The 12,449-nt window shown below is 36.7% G+C and overlaps 1 protein-coding gene across 2 annotated transcripts in view; it reads left to right on the top strand.

Annotated features, from left to right (window-relative positions):
* Positions 1 to 16: 16 nt before the first annotated feature.
* The window catches only part of LRRIQ3 (leucine rich repeats and IQ motif containing 3), a 94,815-nt gene continuing 82,382 nt past the window's right edge, over positions 17 to 12,449 (top strand). Inside the window, exons 1-3 of one of the 2 annotated variants that reach the window (XM_008139537.3) lie at positions 17 to 174; positions 4,641 to 4,889; positions 6,023 to 6,346. In XM_008139537.3, the coding sequence (XP_008137759.2) occupies positions 4,641 to 4,889; positions 6,023 to 6,346 (573 nt within the window). In that variant the 5' untranslated portion in view covers positions 17 to 174. Of the gene's footprint in view, positions 175 to 620; positions 657 to 4,640; positions 4,890 to 6,022; positions 6,347 to 12,449 lie in introns of those variants that run through there. The other variant, XM_054720802.1, reaches the window with a different exon arrangement.

The raw sequence follows: 12,449 nt of genomic DNA, 5'->3' as shown, positions 1-12,449 counted from the left end.
CCGAAGGTCTTGGTGCTGGCGCCGGGGGAGCTATGATGGGGTGATCCCGGAACCTGGCCCCCGTTTCCTTAGCGACGGTCTGCGGAGCTGATGGCCACCTAGCGTTTTCTCAGTCTGTGGCGGGCCTGGCCTCTAGTTCCCAGACTCATAAGGCCTCGCAGCTCGGTTGACCCGGTGAGTGGGTCAGGTTGGGCGACAAGATTGCTACCACTGACCCGCGAAGGGGAAGACGAAAGGACACCCTAGCTTCCAATGGGGTCTCTGGAGGCGATTGTCTTTTTCTGACTCCTGGTTTGTTTCATTCAGGAGCAGTTCCCCAGAACCTCTAGAGAGTGAATTCCCCCCTCTGGGCTCCATCCGAAGCCTTCTGCCCCAACCCTAGGTCTAGACACACAATGGGAACATTTACAACCTGCATTCTCTTCAGGTGCGTGGCTCCCCGGCCTTCGCGAGGTCCAGGATCCACCCTCTCCGTTTTGAGTTCACAGTTTTTAGAAGTTGTGTATCATTTATTCCGCCACCAGGCCCTTTACCTTTGTGCTGTTTTGGTTAATTCTCTGCCATCCTTTTGTATATGCAGATTAATCAAGAACTTGCAGTAGCATTCCTGGGGGGTAAATCAGCCTTATTAGATGTGTTTTTGGTGGGTTAACTTTGTATTTCTCTGGTAAAGCACTAGGTCTATAATGAGTTTTATAGATTAATGTCTTCATCTTGACGCCATCAGGGAGCTATGAATCAGAGAGAATAGTGACTTAGTCAAGGTCTCACAATTAGCGAGAGGCTTTAGCGAGGTATTTCAGTACTGCATGCAGACATCACTCTGTCACACCATGCAGCTCGATTCACTGTAGAGGCCTGTCTTCATTGAAGTCTTTATCAGGACCCATAGGCATTCGAGGCCGCACAAGCTCTTGCCATGAACTTAGTTTTTTCTTCTAAAGACTTGACCCTGTTGATTAATTCTGTTCTTACAGAGAAAATGTCTGACTAAAAAGGGAGATTACTCCTTCATACTTTTATCACTTAAGAGAGGTGTTGTTGTTTTTTGTTGTTGTTGTTGTTAAAAACAATATGTTCTTATTAAGAACGTTTAGAAAATACAGAAGACTTGGGTGAGGTGAGAATAAGCAATAGGGAAAGTAGCCAAAGAGAAGGTCAGAGGGGGACAGAAGCCCAAAGAATAATTTGGTTTTTTACTGAGGGAAGTAGACATTGCAGAGTTTTGATGTGACTTGCCTTCTATTTAAACAAATCACTCCATAATGTGAAAATAAGCTATTGGAGCATGGAGTAAGGATAGAAGGAGGGAGACTTGTTTTTGTTTTTTGTCTGTTTGTTTTTGGCTACTGCAATAATACAGGTAAGACTGGGTGAATCTTGGTCAGGATGATAACAGTGGGGATGATGAGAAGTTGGTTAGCTATATTTTGAAGGCAAATCAGTATGATTTGCTAATGGAATAGCTGTGAAATGCAAGAGAAAGAGAGAAGTCAAGGATGCCTGAATGATAGAATGGCCATCAATTGAGATGGGAATGCCTATGTTTGGAGAATGTTGTTAGGGTGGTAGGGAGAATCCAGAATTTAGTTTTGGACATAAAGAGTACACAAATTTAAATGTACATAGTGCAAATGAAACAGAATAGTGTATGTGTGAGTATGTGTGTATGTTTGTGCATTATACATAGGATATGGACTTCATTAAAGAGGTCTGGGCTAGAGATATAATTTTGGGAGTTGTCAGCATATAGATGGAATTAATTTTAAACTGTGGAATTAGATGAGATCTCAAGAGAAGAGAGATCAATTGAGACTGTATGTTCAGGAACTGTACATAATAGAGGTAAACAATGAAAAATTAACCAAACAAGAAAATTTCAGATAGTGATAAGAACTGTGAGGTAACTAAAAGGGGGTGATGTAATGAAGTCTGTCACAGAGTATTAAATGCAGCATTTTTTAGATCTTGGAAGGATAGCCATAAAATGAATTTTAATTTTTCTTGGCATAATTACATTAAACAAAATGTGCTGGAAATAAATATACACATTGTCAGATATGGTTTTGAATTTTCCTCTCTTCTGTTTTTCTCAAAATTTTATTTATTAGTTTTTAAATTAAATATAAAAAATATTTTGTACTACATTAGTGGGATTAAATTTCCTCAGCAGTTCATTGTAGAGTGTGAAAAAGTGTAGGGATTTTTATTTCAGTTTGTATTTATTATAATCAAACAGTTGTGATATGATTGTTTAAACAGTCATAAGCTATAATAACTAGATAAAATAAGTCAGTACAGCTTAGTAAATCCATTATTCTGTACCAGTAAAACATAATGGAAATTATGTATTTAATCTTATATTCTACATTTTAATTGGGACATTGGACAAAATGAACTATAGTAAGTTGAAAAATGATATTTTGTGGAGGCATTTGGGCATTTTTTCTATGGGAGGAGTGCCATTAAAAAAAAGAGTGAACAAATTGTTGAAGTATACTTTATATACCATTAACTTCCTTCACCAATTATAACTGGGCAATGTAATGTGTTTTGTGTGTGTGTGTGTTGGTAAATTAACTGAGTTGTGCAACAGTCACCACAATCCAGGTTAAGGACATTTTGTCACTCCAGTAAGATTCTTTGTGCCCATTTACAGTTAATGGAAGTTAGGTTGTTTTTATTACTCTAGGCATAACTATTTGTTTGGAAGTTGTAGAGAAGCACCTTAAGACATTTTTTTCTTCACATTAACATTTTATTTTTACTTTTTTTTGAGAAGAAACTTAAGCCAGATGAAGAGAGTCCAGGATTACAGAGCATGGAGCATATGTGCATGACTTGTTCAGTTCATGCTGGTTGATTTGTGTTGGTCATCCAAAGGTTTTATTATGAGTATATGAACTAAAATAACTTTAAATTTTAAAAATAGTAGTGCATTAAAATTGGGTTTCTTGTAACAGTTGTACCACACTAATGCAGTATGTTAACAGGGGACACTGTGTGTGAAGTGGGGCATGAGGGAATATAAAATTTTTGGCTCAGAGCCCAGAGATTCTGATAATGTAGATATTATATGGGACCCAGGGAATCTGCCTCTTTATTAATTTTTTAGGTGATTGATATTTAGAATTTGAGGATTATGGTTTTAGGTCTTGGCCAGGATATAAAAAGCAGTCAGTCTTTTAGAGTTGCAAGGGTTTATCTGGATTTTCATATTTACTCTCATTTGGATTATGCTGACCCAGTTTACCTGCACATGGTAGAAATAGATGCATCCAGTGAATAAGGGAGTTACTCTCAACCAAACACTCTCATATAGGCCATATAGGCCGCTTGAGCCTATATATTCTCTTTTAAGCTATCACTGTGTGCCTGCCTTTTATAAAAGCTGAAATTACCCATAATAAGAGAAATTTCATACATATAAGAAATACTATATAAAATTGCACAAAAAGCTCTGATCCAGCCCAGATGGTGTAGCTCAGTGGTTGAGCGTCAGCCCATCCACCAAGAGGTCGCTGTTTCAATTTCTGGTCAGAGCATATGCTCCATGTTGGTTTGATCCCCAGTAGGGAGCATGCAGGAGGTAGCCTATGGTTGTTTCTCTCTCATTGATGTTTTATCTCTCTCTCCCTTCTCCCTTTCCCTTCTTCTCTCTCTAAAAATTAGTCAATAAAAACATATTTTTAAAGAAAGCTCTAATCCAGAAGTTTTAGATAAACTTAGGTTTGAAACTATTAGAATTATAGATCTTAATTGCCTAATAGAATTAAACATAAATACAGAGTGGGGCAAAAATGGGTTTACAGTTGTGAGAACATGAAGCCCAGAGTTTGTTATGCTATTATTTATTATTTATTGTCTTTTTCATATGAGCATTTGTAACCTACTTTGCCCCACCCCATATAATGTAATTGCTAATTATCTCTTTAGAAAATAAATATAATAGTTGAAACCCTGCATTGCACCTTAATTTCATTTAGCTGCATTTTTTAGCCCCTCCCACAAAAAATACCACTTTCCTGAGCTAGGAGTTCATAATTCAAATAATTTATTTATTTAAAATACCTTTTAGCAAAAGCTATTATACAAGGTCTGCTAAGATAGTTTCCGTTGTTTGTTTTAGTTGTCTTGCCAATAGTTGATGTTTTCATATCAACTATTTTACTGAATTTCGTTTTCTCTAAGTATTTTAGGGATAAGAAAGTTTTTCTTCCTCTTACTGGTTAATTTATTGGTGAGGGCAAAAATACAGTTTTGAGTTGTAGTTATATAAATGTTAGACATTTAAGATGCTTTAAGATAGATTTTATGGGAATCAGATTTTTTTACAAAAATTAACTTAGTTTCTCTCCATTTTTATTATCACTATTAGCAAATGTTTTTTATTTTCATACTAGAGGCCCGATGCATGAAATTTGTGCAAGGTCCTTGGCCCCGACCCCCACCTGCTGCCGCTGCGGCCAGGGGCCTCTGCCACCTATGCCTCAGCCCCCGCCCGCTGTGGCTTTGTCTGGAAGGAAGGATGTCTGAAAGGATGTCCAGTCTAATTAGCATATTATTCTTTTATTATTATAAATGGATTTTTTTTGAAAGTAGAAAAAACATTTTTAAAGGAGTTTATCATTTTTTTCTAGATGTTTCATGCAACTATCACAAAAGAGCTAATCAGTCATGAAGAATGGAGTCACTATAATGAAAACATAATAGAAGATCACAAAAATTTTGTTTTTGTGAAGTTCACTGGTCTTCATTTAAAATCTATGGAAAGTTTGCAATATTGTGTCTCTCTTACAGTATGCATCTTCTCAAACAATTTTATTACCAATATTAGTCCACTTCAAAATTGTATAAAATTAGTCAAACTTGATCTCCATGGGAATCAGGTAAGCAATAGCCATTGCAGATATTTTCAGATACATGAAATTATATTAAATAAGCACTACTGATCCACAGTATGTTTCACAGATAGTCTTTTATATAAGACATAAACAAAAACTTAAAAATAAATAAAAATATGAAATGTAGAAATATAAAATTTCAAATATAAGCAAAAATTTTAATTTAAAAGCATATAAAATAAACTGTGATTTAGTTTACTTCTTAAAAAGATAGTCTGGATTGGGAATACTTGCCCCTTAGTTATTTTTTTTTAAATGACATCTAACTGATGTGTAACATTATATTAATTTCAGGGGTGCAAAATAGTGATTCAATATTTGTACATATTGTGAAATGATCACCATAATACTCTATATAATGTTCATCACCACATGGTTACAAATCATATTTGTAAATATTTTCTTCTATTTGGTTGATTGCCATTTCATTTTAGTGATAGTATCCTTTGTGATGCAGAAGTTTTTAATTTTTATTTAGTCTTGTTTATTTTTGCTTTTGTTGCCTTTGTCTTGGTTTCAGATTTAAAAACAAAAGAAAGTATCACTAACATGACTAAGACTGACATTAAAGAGCTCACCGTCTATGTTTTCTGCTACGATTTTTATGGTTCTTCTTCTTTTCTTCTCAATCCCTCCATCCCCCAGCCTCCAACATCTCTCAGCATGCTATCTACCTGTGAGTCTGTATCATAAGTGGATGTAGAATTTGTCAAAAGCTTTTTGCCTGCCTCTGTTGAAAGGATCATATAAATTTCATCTTTAATTAGTGTAATGTTATCACATATTTGATTTGACTTTTCAATTGTTTTTGTAAAGAAAGTATTTTAGAGAGGTTTAAAGAGTCAGCCTATTACAAAGGCATTTTTACTGGATGAGGTATGTATGTTTATTAATTCAATTATATTAATAATGATAGTTATTTAAGATGTCCAGCATATTATGTTTTTATACTAGTCATCATTTGGATAATTAGAAGTTCTGTTTTTGTTTACTAATGAGAAAGTTTCAATTTGGGAAAATAACTGAATTTTAGAATATGTTTAATATATTTCATTTTCTAAGCAATTGATATAAATTTTATATATGTATTTAAAGCACTATTATTAATAATATTTCAGGTAAAGAGTCTACCAGATGTCAGATTTTGGAGTAAATTAAAAAGCCTAAAACTTCTCTATCTTCATGACAATGGGTTTGCAAAGTTAAAGAATGTATGCATGTTATCTGCCTGTCCAAGCCTCATTGCCCTCACTATGTTTGATTGCCCAGTAAGCCTTAAAAAAGGATATAGACATGTTCTTGTCAACAGTATATGGCCTCTCAAAGCATTGGATCATCATGTTATTTCTGATGAAGAAATAGTTCAGAACTTTCATCTTCCTGAAAGATTCAAAACATATAACCATCGGCTTTTCTTTAATTTCTGCCCTGCTTTGAAAAAGGTAAATGGTTTCTTTATGTTTTATCTTAAATAAATTTATAGAAATGAAATTTTAGATTCTAAGCTCCATATCTAAATTATATAAAACTAATATTTTGCAACATTTGTATAAGATATCATATACTAGTGATACATTAGTAATGTGTTATATGTGAACTTATTAAAAAGCTTGTATGTTTACTGCATAAAAATTGTTGAGCAGAAAAGTACCAAATTGTAGAGAAAAAAATATAATGTCTCCGTTATATTTTAATAGCTTTAAGTATATATATCTTACATACTGTAAAATTCCCTTATTTTATACATGTGATTCAATAATTTTAATAAATTAACAGTGCTATATAACCATCTCCAAAATTCAATGCTGGAAATTTTTTACCATTCCAAAAATTTCTTACCCATTTGCAGGTAATCCCTACTTCAACACCCAGCCTTAGGTAACACTGATCTGTTTTCATTCTCCATAAATTCCCTTTACTAAGCATTTAATGTAAAGGAAGTGAAACGTGGGGTTCAGGGTGTAGATTTCTTCTCATGAGCCCTTGTCCAACGAAGGTTGAAGAATAAACTCGTGGACTAAAGGCTTCTTTAATAAAAATGTAGAAGTTTATTGGAAGCATATACAAACTCCACCTGAGAGCAGGGGCCCCCAAATGGAGAAAGCCTGCTCTCTTGCTCTCTAATAGGAAAAATCTAAATCCAAAAATCTATAATCTAATATCTGTCCCATGTTCCTTTGTCTCTGATTTATATATACTGTAGTTCTTTACCTTCCTTAATTTAGGACCCCCTTGCTTTCCTCATTGCTCACTCTGCTACTTAGTTTCAAAGTTCAAAGCCCATGTGGTACCCCTATCTTCCTCTCCCCTTTATCTTGCAACTTTCCTCTATCCTCTATAAGGTAAGTATTTTGGCATCTCAAGCCCTCATCTATCCATTCCTCTCCCATGGGCCCTCTCTTATCTCCTAAGACTTGCTGTCCTGGCTCTAAAATTTCTTTCAGAATCATATAATAAGTAGTTGTTTACATCTGCCATCTTTCACCTATTGTGATGGGTTTGAGGCTCATTAATGTAACATGAATCAGTAGTTTGTTCCTTTTGATTGCTGAGTAATATTTTATTACTAGAGGCCTGGTGCATGAAAATTCATGCACTGGAGTGGGGGGTCCCTCAGCCCAGACTGCCCCCTCTTATAGTCCAGGAGCCCTCAAAGGCGGGAGGCGACTTGGCAATCAGGGGAAGGTGACGCCCACATCACACCTCTGCTACTGCCACTGCTGAGGGCGCAAGCCTCAGCTGACCCTGGTTACCTGAGCCTCGGGCGGCCCTGGGTGGCTGGGCAGCCACTATCCGAGGCTTGCCTGCACCTCGAGCCAGCCCTGGGCTGCTGGGGTGCTAAGAGGGAAAAAGAAAGATGTTAACTGTAGGAAATAGGATTAGTACATCTTTTTATGTGAGATGATGCTAACTTCAACATATTTTTAAGCTGAAGGAAACAAATTTTAATTTTAAAAAAGATTAAAAATGTCAGAAATAGAGGCAATTCTATATAATAAAAGAGTAATATGCAAATTGAGCATACCTCTACTACACCCACAAGCCACGCCCACCAGCCAACCAGGAGTGAGTATGAAAATTAACCCAACCAAGATGGCTGTGGCCACAGAGGGAACAGGAGGCTTGGGTATCCCCAGCAATGGAGGAAGCCAAGATTCCGGCAAACCCTGGCCGACCCTGGACTCAAGGCTACAAAGTTTCAATTATAGAAGGTAAATAAATCCCAACAAAAATGACTACGGCCACGGAGCGAGCAGGAGGCTTTAGTTTCCCCAGCAATGGAGTAAGCCAAACTTCCTGCACATCCTGGCCGGCCCAGGCCTCTGCTCAAGGCTACAAAGTTTCAATTATAGAAGATAAATAAATCCCAACAAAACTGGTTGCAGCCACGAAGCAAACAGAAAGCTTGGGTTTCCCCAGTGATGGAGGAAGCCAAGCTTCCTGCACACCCTGGCCTCCCTTCAAGGCTACAAAGTTTCAATTGTAGAAGACAAATAAATCCCAGATACTAGGGCCTCCACTTGGGTTGCCAGAGGGTGTGGCTGGCCTGCAAACCACTACAGATCCCTCACCCAGGCCACTCCATGCCCCAAGGGAACCCCCACCCTGATCCGGGACACCCTTCAGGGAAAACCAGCTGGCCCCCACCTGTGCACCAGGCCTCTATCCTATCTAATAAAAGATTAATATGCAAATTGACCATCACTCCAACACACAAGATGGCTGCCCCCATGTGGACACAAGATGGCTGCCACAAGATGGCCAGCAGGGGAGGGCAGTTAGGGATGACCAGGCTGGCAGGCAGAAGCAGTTAGGAGCAATAAGGAAGGCAGGCTGGCGAGTAGTTGGGAGCCAGCAGTCCTGGATTGTGAGAGGGCAGTCGGACATCCCTCAAGGGGTCCCAGATTGGAGAGGGTGCAGGCTGGGCTATAGGACACCCCCCATGCATGAATTTCATGCACTAGGCCTCTAGTGATTGAATAAAAATATTGTGTTCAAAGTATGATTGAAAGACATAAAAATGGAGTAAGCCTTAAAGCAATATAGGTATACTTCTATACCTATAAGTTCTAGCAGATTTTTTGTGAATCTAGAGAGTTAATGAAATCTATTTGAGTTTTCAGTTTAAGCATTCCTATTCATTATTTCTGCTTATAAGCAATACTAGGGGCCCAGTGCATGAATTTGTGCACCTTGAAAGGAACTGTAGGCTATGAGGCTGCTGTGGGCACAGGGGCAGGTCTTGGCCCATCCTCTGCCCGGCCCCTCCCTCTGTGTCTCCCGGTCCCCTGTTTGCCAGAAGCCCTGCTCCCTCCGCCACTGCTCCCATCCGATTATGGCACAGAGCTATTGGGGCCAGCGCCAGCAGTGGGTGTGAGCAGGACCAGCACTGTCAGTAGGTGTGAGCAGGCTGCCTGCCCCAATCACCCCTCAGGAATAGGGGGAGGTGGAGAAGCCCTCAGGAGCATTCGGGGCCTGCAGCCATTGCTCACACCTGCAGCAGCTGTTGCTCACACCTGCTGACAGCACCGAGTGCCGGCAGTGGGTGTGAGCAGCAGGTGTGAGCGCCAGGCGGGACCACAGCATGTGGGAGCAAAGAATTTTTATTTTTTTTAATATATTTTATTGATTTTTTACAGAGAGGAAGAGAGAGGGATAGAGAGTTAGAAACATCGATGAGAGAGAAACATCGATCAGCTGCCTCTTGCACACCCCCTACTGGGGATGTGCCCGCAACCAAGGTACATGCCCTTGACCGGAATCGAACCTAGGACCCTTGAGTCCGCAGGCCGACGCTCTATCCACTGAGCCAAACCGGTTTCGGCATGGAAGCAAAGAATTTTTAGTAACCATCAGAGGCTTGCCCCAAAGACCAGCATCCTGCCTTGGTCTGGTGCCCCCGCTTACCTGCTCCACCATTCTGCCATGGCCGATGCCATGGTGGACAGCACATGTCATAGCAACCAGTTGTTCGGGTGTTCTGCTGTTCAGTCTATTTGCATATTAGCCTTTTATTATATAGGATTCTGCTTATAAGGTTATTTTTTTGAATATTTTAATATTTTTATTTAGTTTATAGCAATATTAAACAAACACTCGAGAATGAACAGATTATAATCTATGAAGATAATAATTTATTTATTTTTGCACTTGTTATTAACTATAAGAATACAATGAAAACTAAAAAATAATTATGAACCTTATAATAGTTCATGCAATACTTTCAATAAGTATTGTTCTTTTAACTGGAGGGCAATGATGCAGAAATTAAAGAAACAAATTCTAAAAGAAACAAATTAGTAGTGTGATTAAAACTTGTGCCTATGACAATAAAAAATCCAGAATGTCTTTTGTCCATTTTGAGTTTATTCTTATGCATAGTGTAAGTTGGTGATCTAGTTTCATTTTTTTGCATGTAGCTATCCAGTTTTCCGAACGCCATTTATTAAAGAGACCCCATTGTATGATCTTGCCTCGTTTGTCAAATATTAATTGAGCATAGTAGCTTGGGTCAGTTTCTGGCGTATATGTACTGTTACATTGATCTATTATATGCCTGTTCTTGTGCCAGTACCAGGCTGTTTTGAGTACAGTGATTTTGTAGTATAACTTGGTATCTGGTATTGTGATTCCTCCAACTTTGTTCTTCTTTTTCAAAATTGTTGTGGCTATTCGGGGTCTTTTGTGGTCTCATATAAATTTTTGGAGTTTGTTCTAGATCTGAGAAATATGCCTTTGGCATTTTAATAGGGATTGCATTGAATCTATAGATTGCTTTGGATAGTAAAGACATTTTAACCTTTTGCACTCAGATGTCGAGTATGACTCGACACGGTTAGCATCGGTAGCAGCTCTTTTTATACTCTTTGAATGTATCAATAATTTGAAATATAAAAAATCCAAATAAATAAGTTTGTATGAAAAGAAACTCCAGTTTTTATTCTACTGCCGCGCTTTGTAAAATCTGGGGTATTAAAAAAATTAAATCCCGAGTAGAATAAAGGAATCGAGAAAAAAGCAAGCGAGTGCAAAGGGTTAATGATGTTGATTCTACCAATCCATGAACACAGTATTTTCTTCCACTTGTTTATATCTTTATCCCTTTTTTCAACATCCTGTAATTTTCCCATTGTAGGACTTTTTCCTCCTTGGTTAAGTTTATTCTGAAGTATCTTAATTTTTTTGGTTGCAATGGTAAATGGGCTTTTTAAAATTATAAATGCAACATTTATTAAAATACATTTCATTGTCAAAAAGTAATTTCTACAAACGTTGTATGAATACATTTTTTGGGACATCCTGTAAATATATGTCTTGAGAACTCTGAATTACTATACTTAAGAGGTACATTGGTCCAGAAGGAAGACATACATAGCTATGGCTCAGATCCCTTCCTTGCCCTTTCATAAATACATGACCTTAAGGAAGTTGAAGTCAGTTAACTTCTCAGAACATTCTGTTAATAAGGAAGAAAGAAAGATAGATTTTTCAAAGGCAGTTAATACTTGCTGTTAAACAGTGAAAAATACATTTAAAATGCAGTGCAGCATTGATATTCCAAGGGGAAGTTTTTGGTTCAAACATTTAGCATCCATTTGTTTATCATTCCAATGTAAATGTGAAGAGAAAAATGCATATGTATCAAATATAATTAACAAATACATTCTTTTTTAGTTGTGGGGATTTCAAGTCTGTCTTGGTTTCACAGTCCTATAATCTACATTGCATCACAAATACATTCTTAAAAAATATATGCTTGACTTAATAGAGTGATATAGATTAATGTTTGTAAAGCTTAAAATGCTTTTGCTTTCCAAAAAATAAAGATATCCCATCAGAGACTGTCTAAGACAATATAACCTGAGAAATTATACAGTGGTAAAGTGAATTTCCTGATTTTGTTTTTTATATCCTAAAATTGAAGCTTAAGAAGCCAATAACCCATATGAAATATAAAAAACATAAGATAAAATGTTAAAAGTAAAACTATATTTATAAAAATTTACTATATAGTTACATTTATGAATGTTATTTAGTTATAAATAAATGTAAATATATTATAAATAGGTGTGAAAACCAAAAGCAAGATATTTATTAGGATGATAAAGTCAATAACCAAAATAAATCATAAAAATGAAAGTAAAATGCTAAGTAAATATTAAGTTGAATAAAGCAGAGGATTTTAACATTAGTCTTAATGTAGAATTGAGCACACATATCATCAAATGGCATTAATAGGATCTCTTTCAAGTGATATAAAAATAACTGCTACAATAAATATATTTTTGTTTGAGCATTAATGTACAAAATGGTATTATACAAAAACATACAACAAATATATTTGGAAATATGAGACTAAATGGGCAGAAAATATTAAAGTAGTAGAGAACATAAAGTCTTTATCTCAATTAATCATTTTGTTAAAAAGGATGCATACAGGATTCCACTTCTGGGAAGATAGAATATATGTTCCTCCTGCAGCATACAACTCAATTTTCTGGACTTTATATATATAATATAGTTATTACTTATTATATAATAATT

The sequence above is a fragment of the Eptesicus fuscus genome, chromosome 9, assembly GCF_027574615.1.
Source record: "Eptesicus fuscus isolate TK198812 chromosome 9, DD_ASM_mEF_20220401, whole genome shotgun sequence".
NCBI classification, from domain to species: Eukaryota; Metazoa; Chordata; class Mammalia; order Chiroptera; family Vespertilionidae; genus Eptesicus; species Eptesicus fuscus.
The sequence above is the reverse complement of the archived record's forward strand: the minus strand, read 5'-3'. Positions and strand labels throughout refer to the sequence as shown.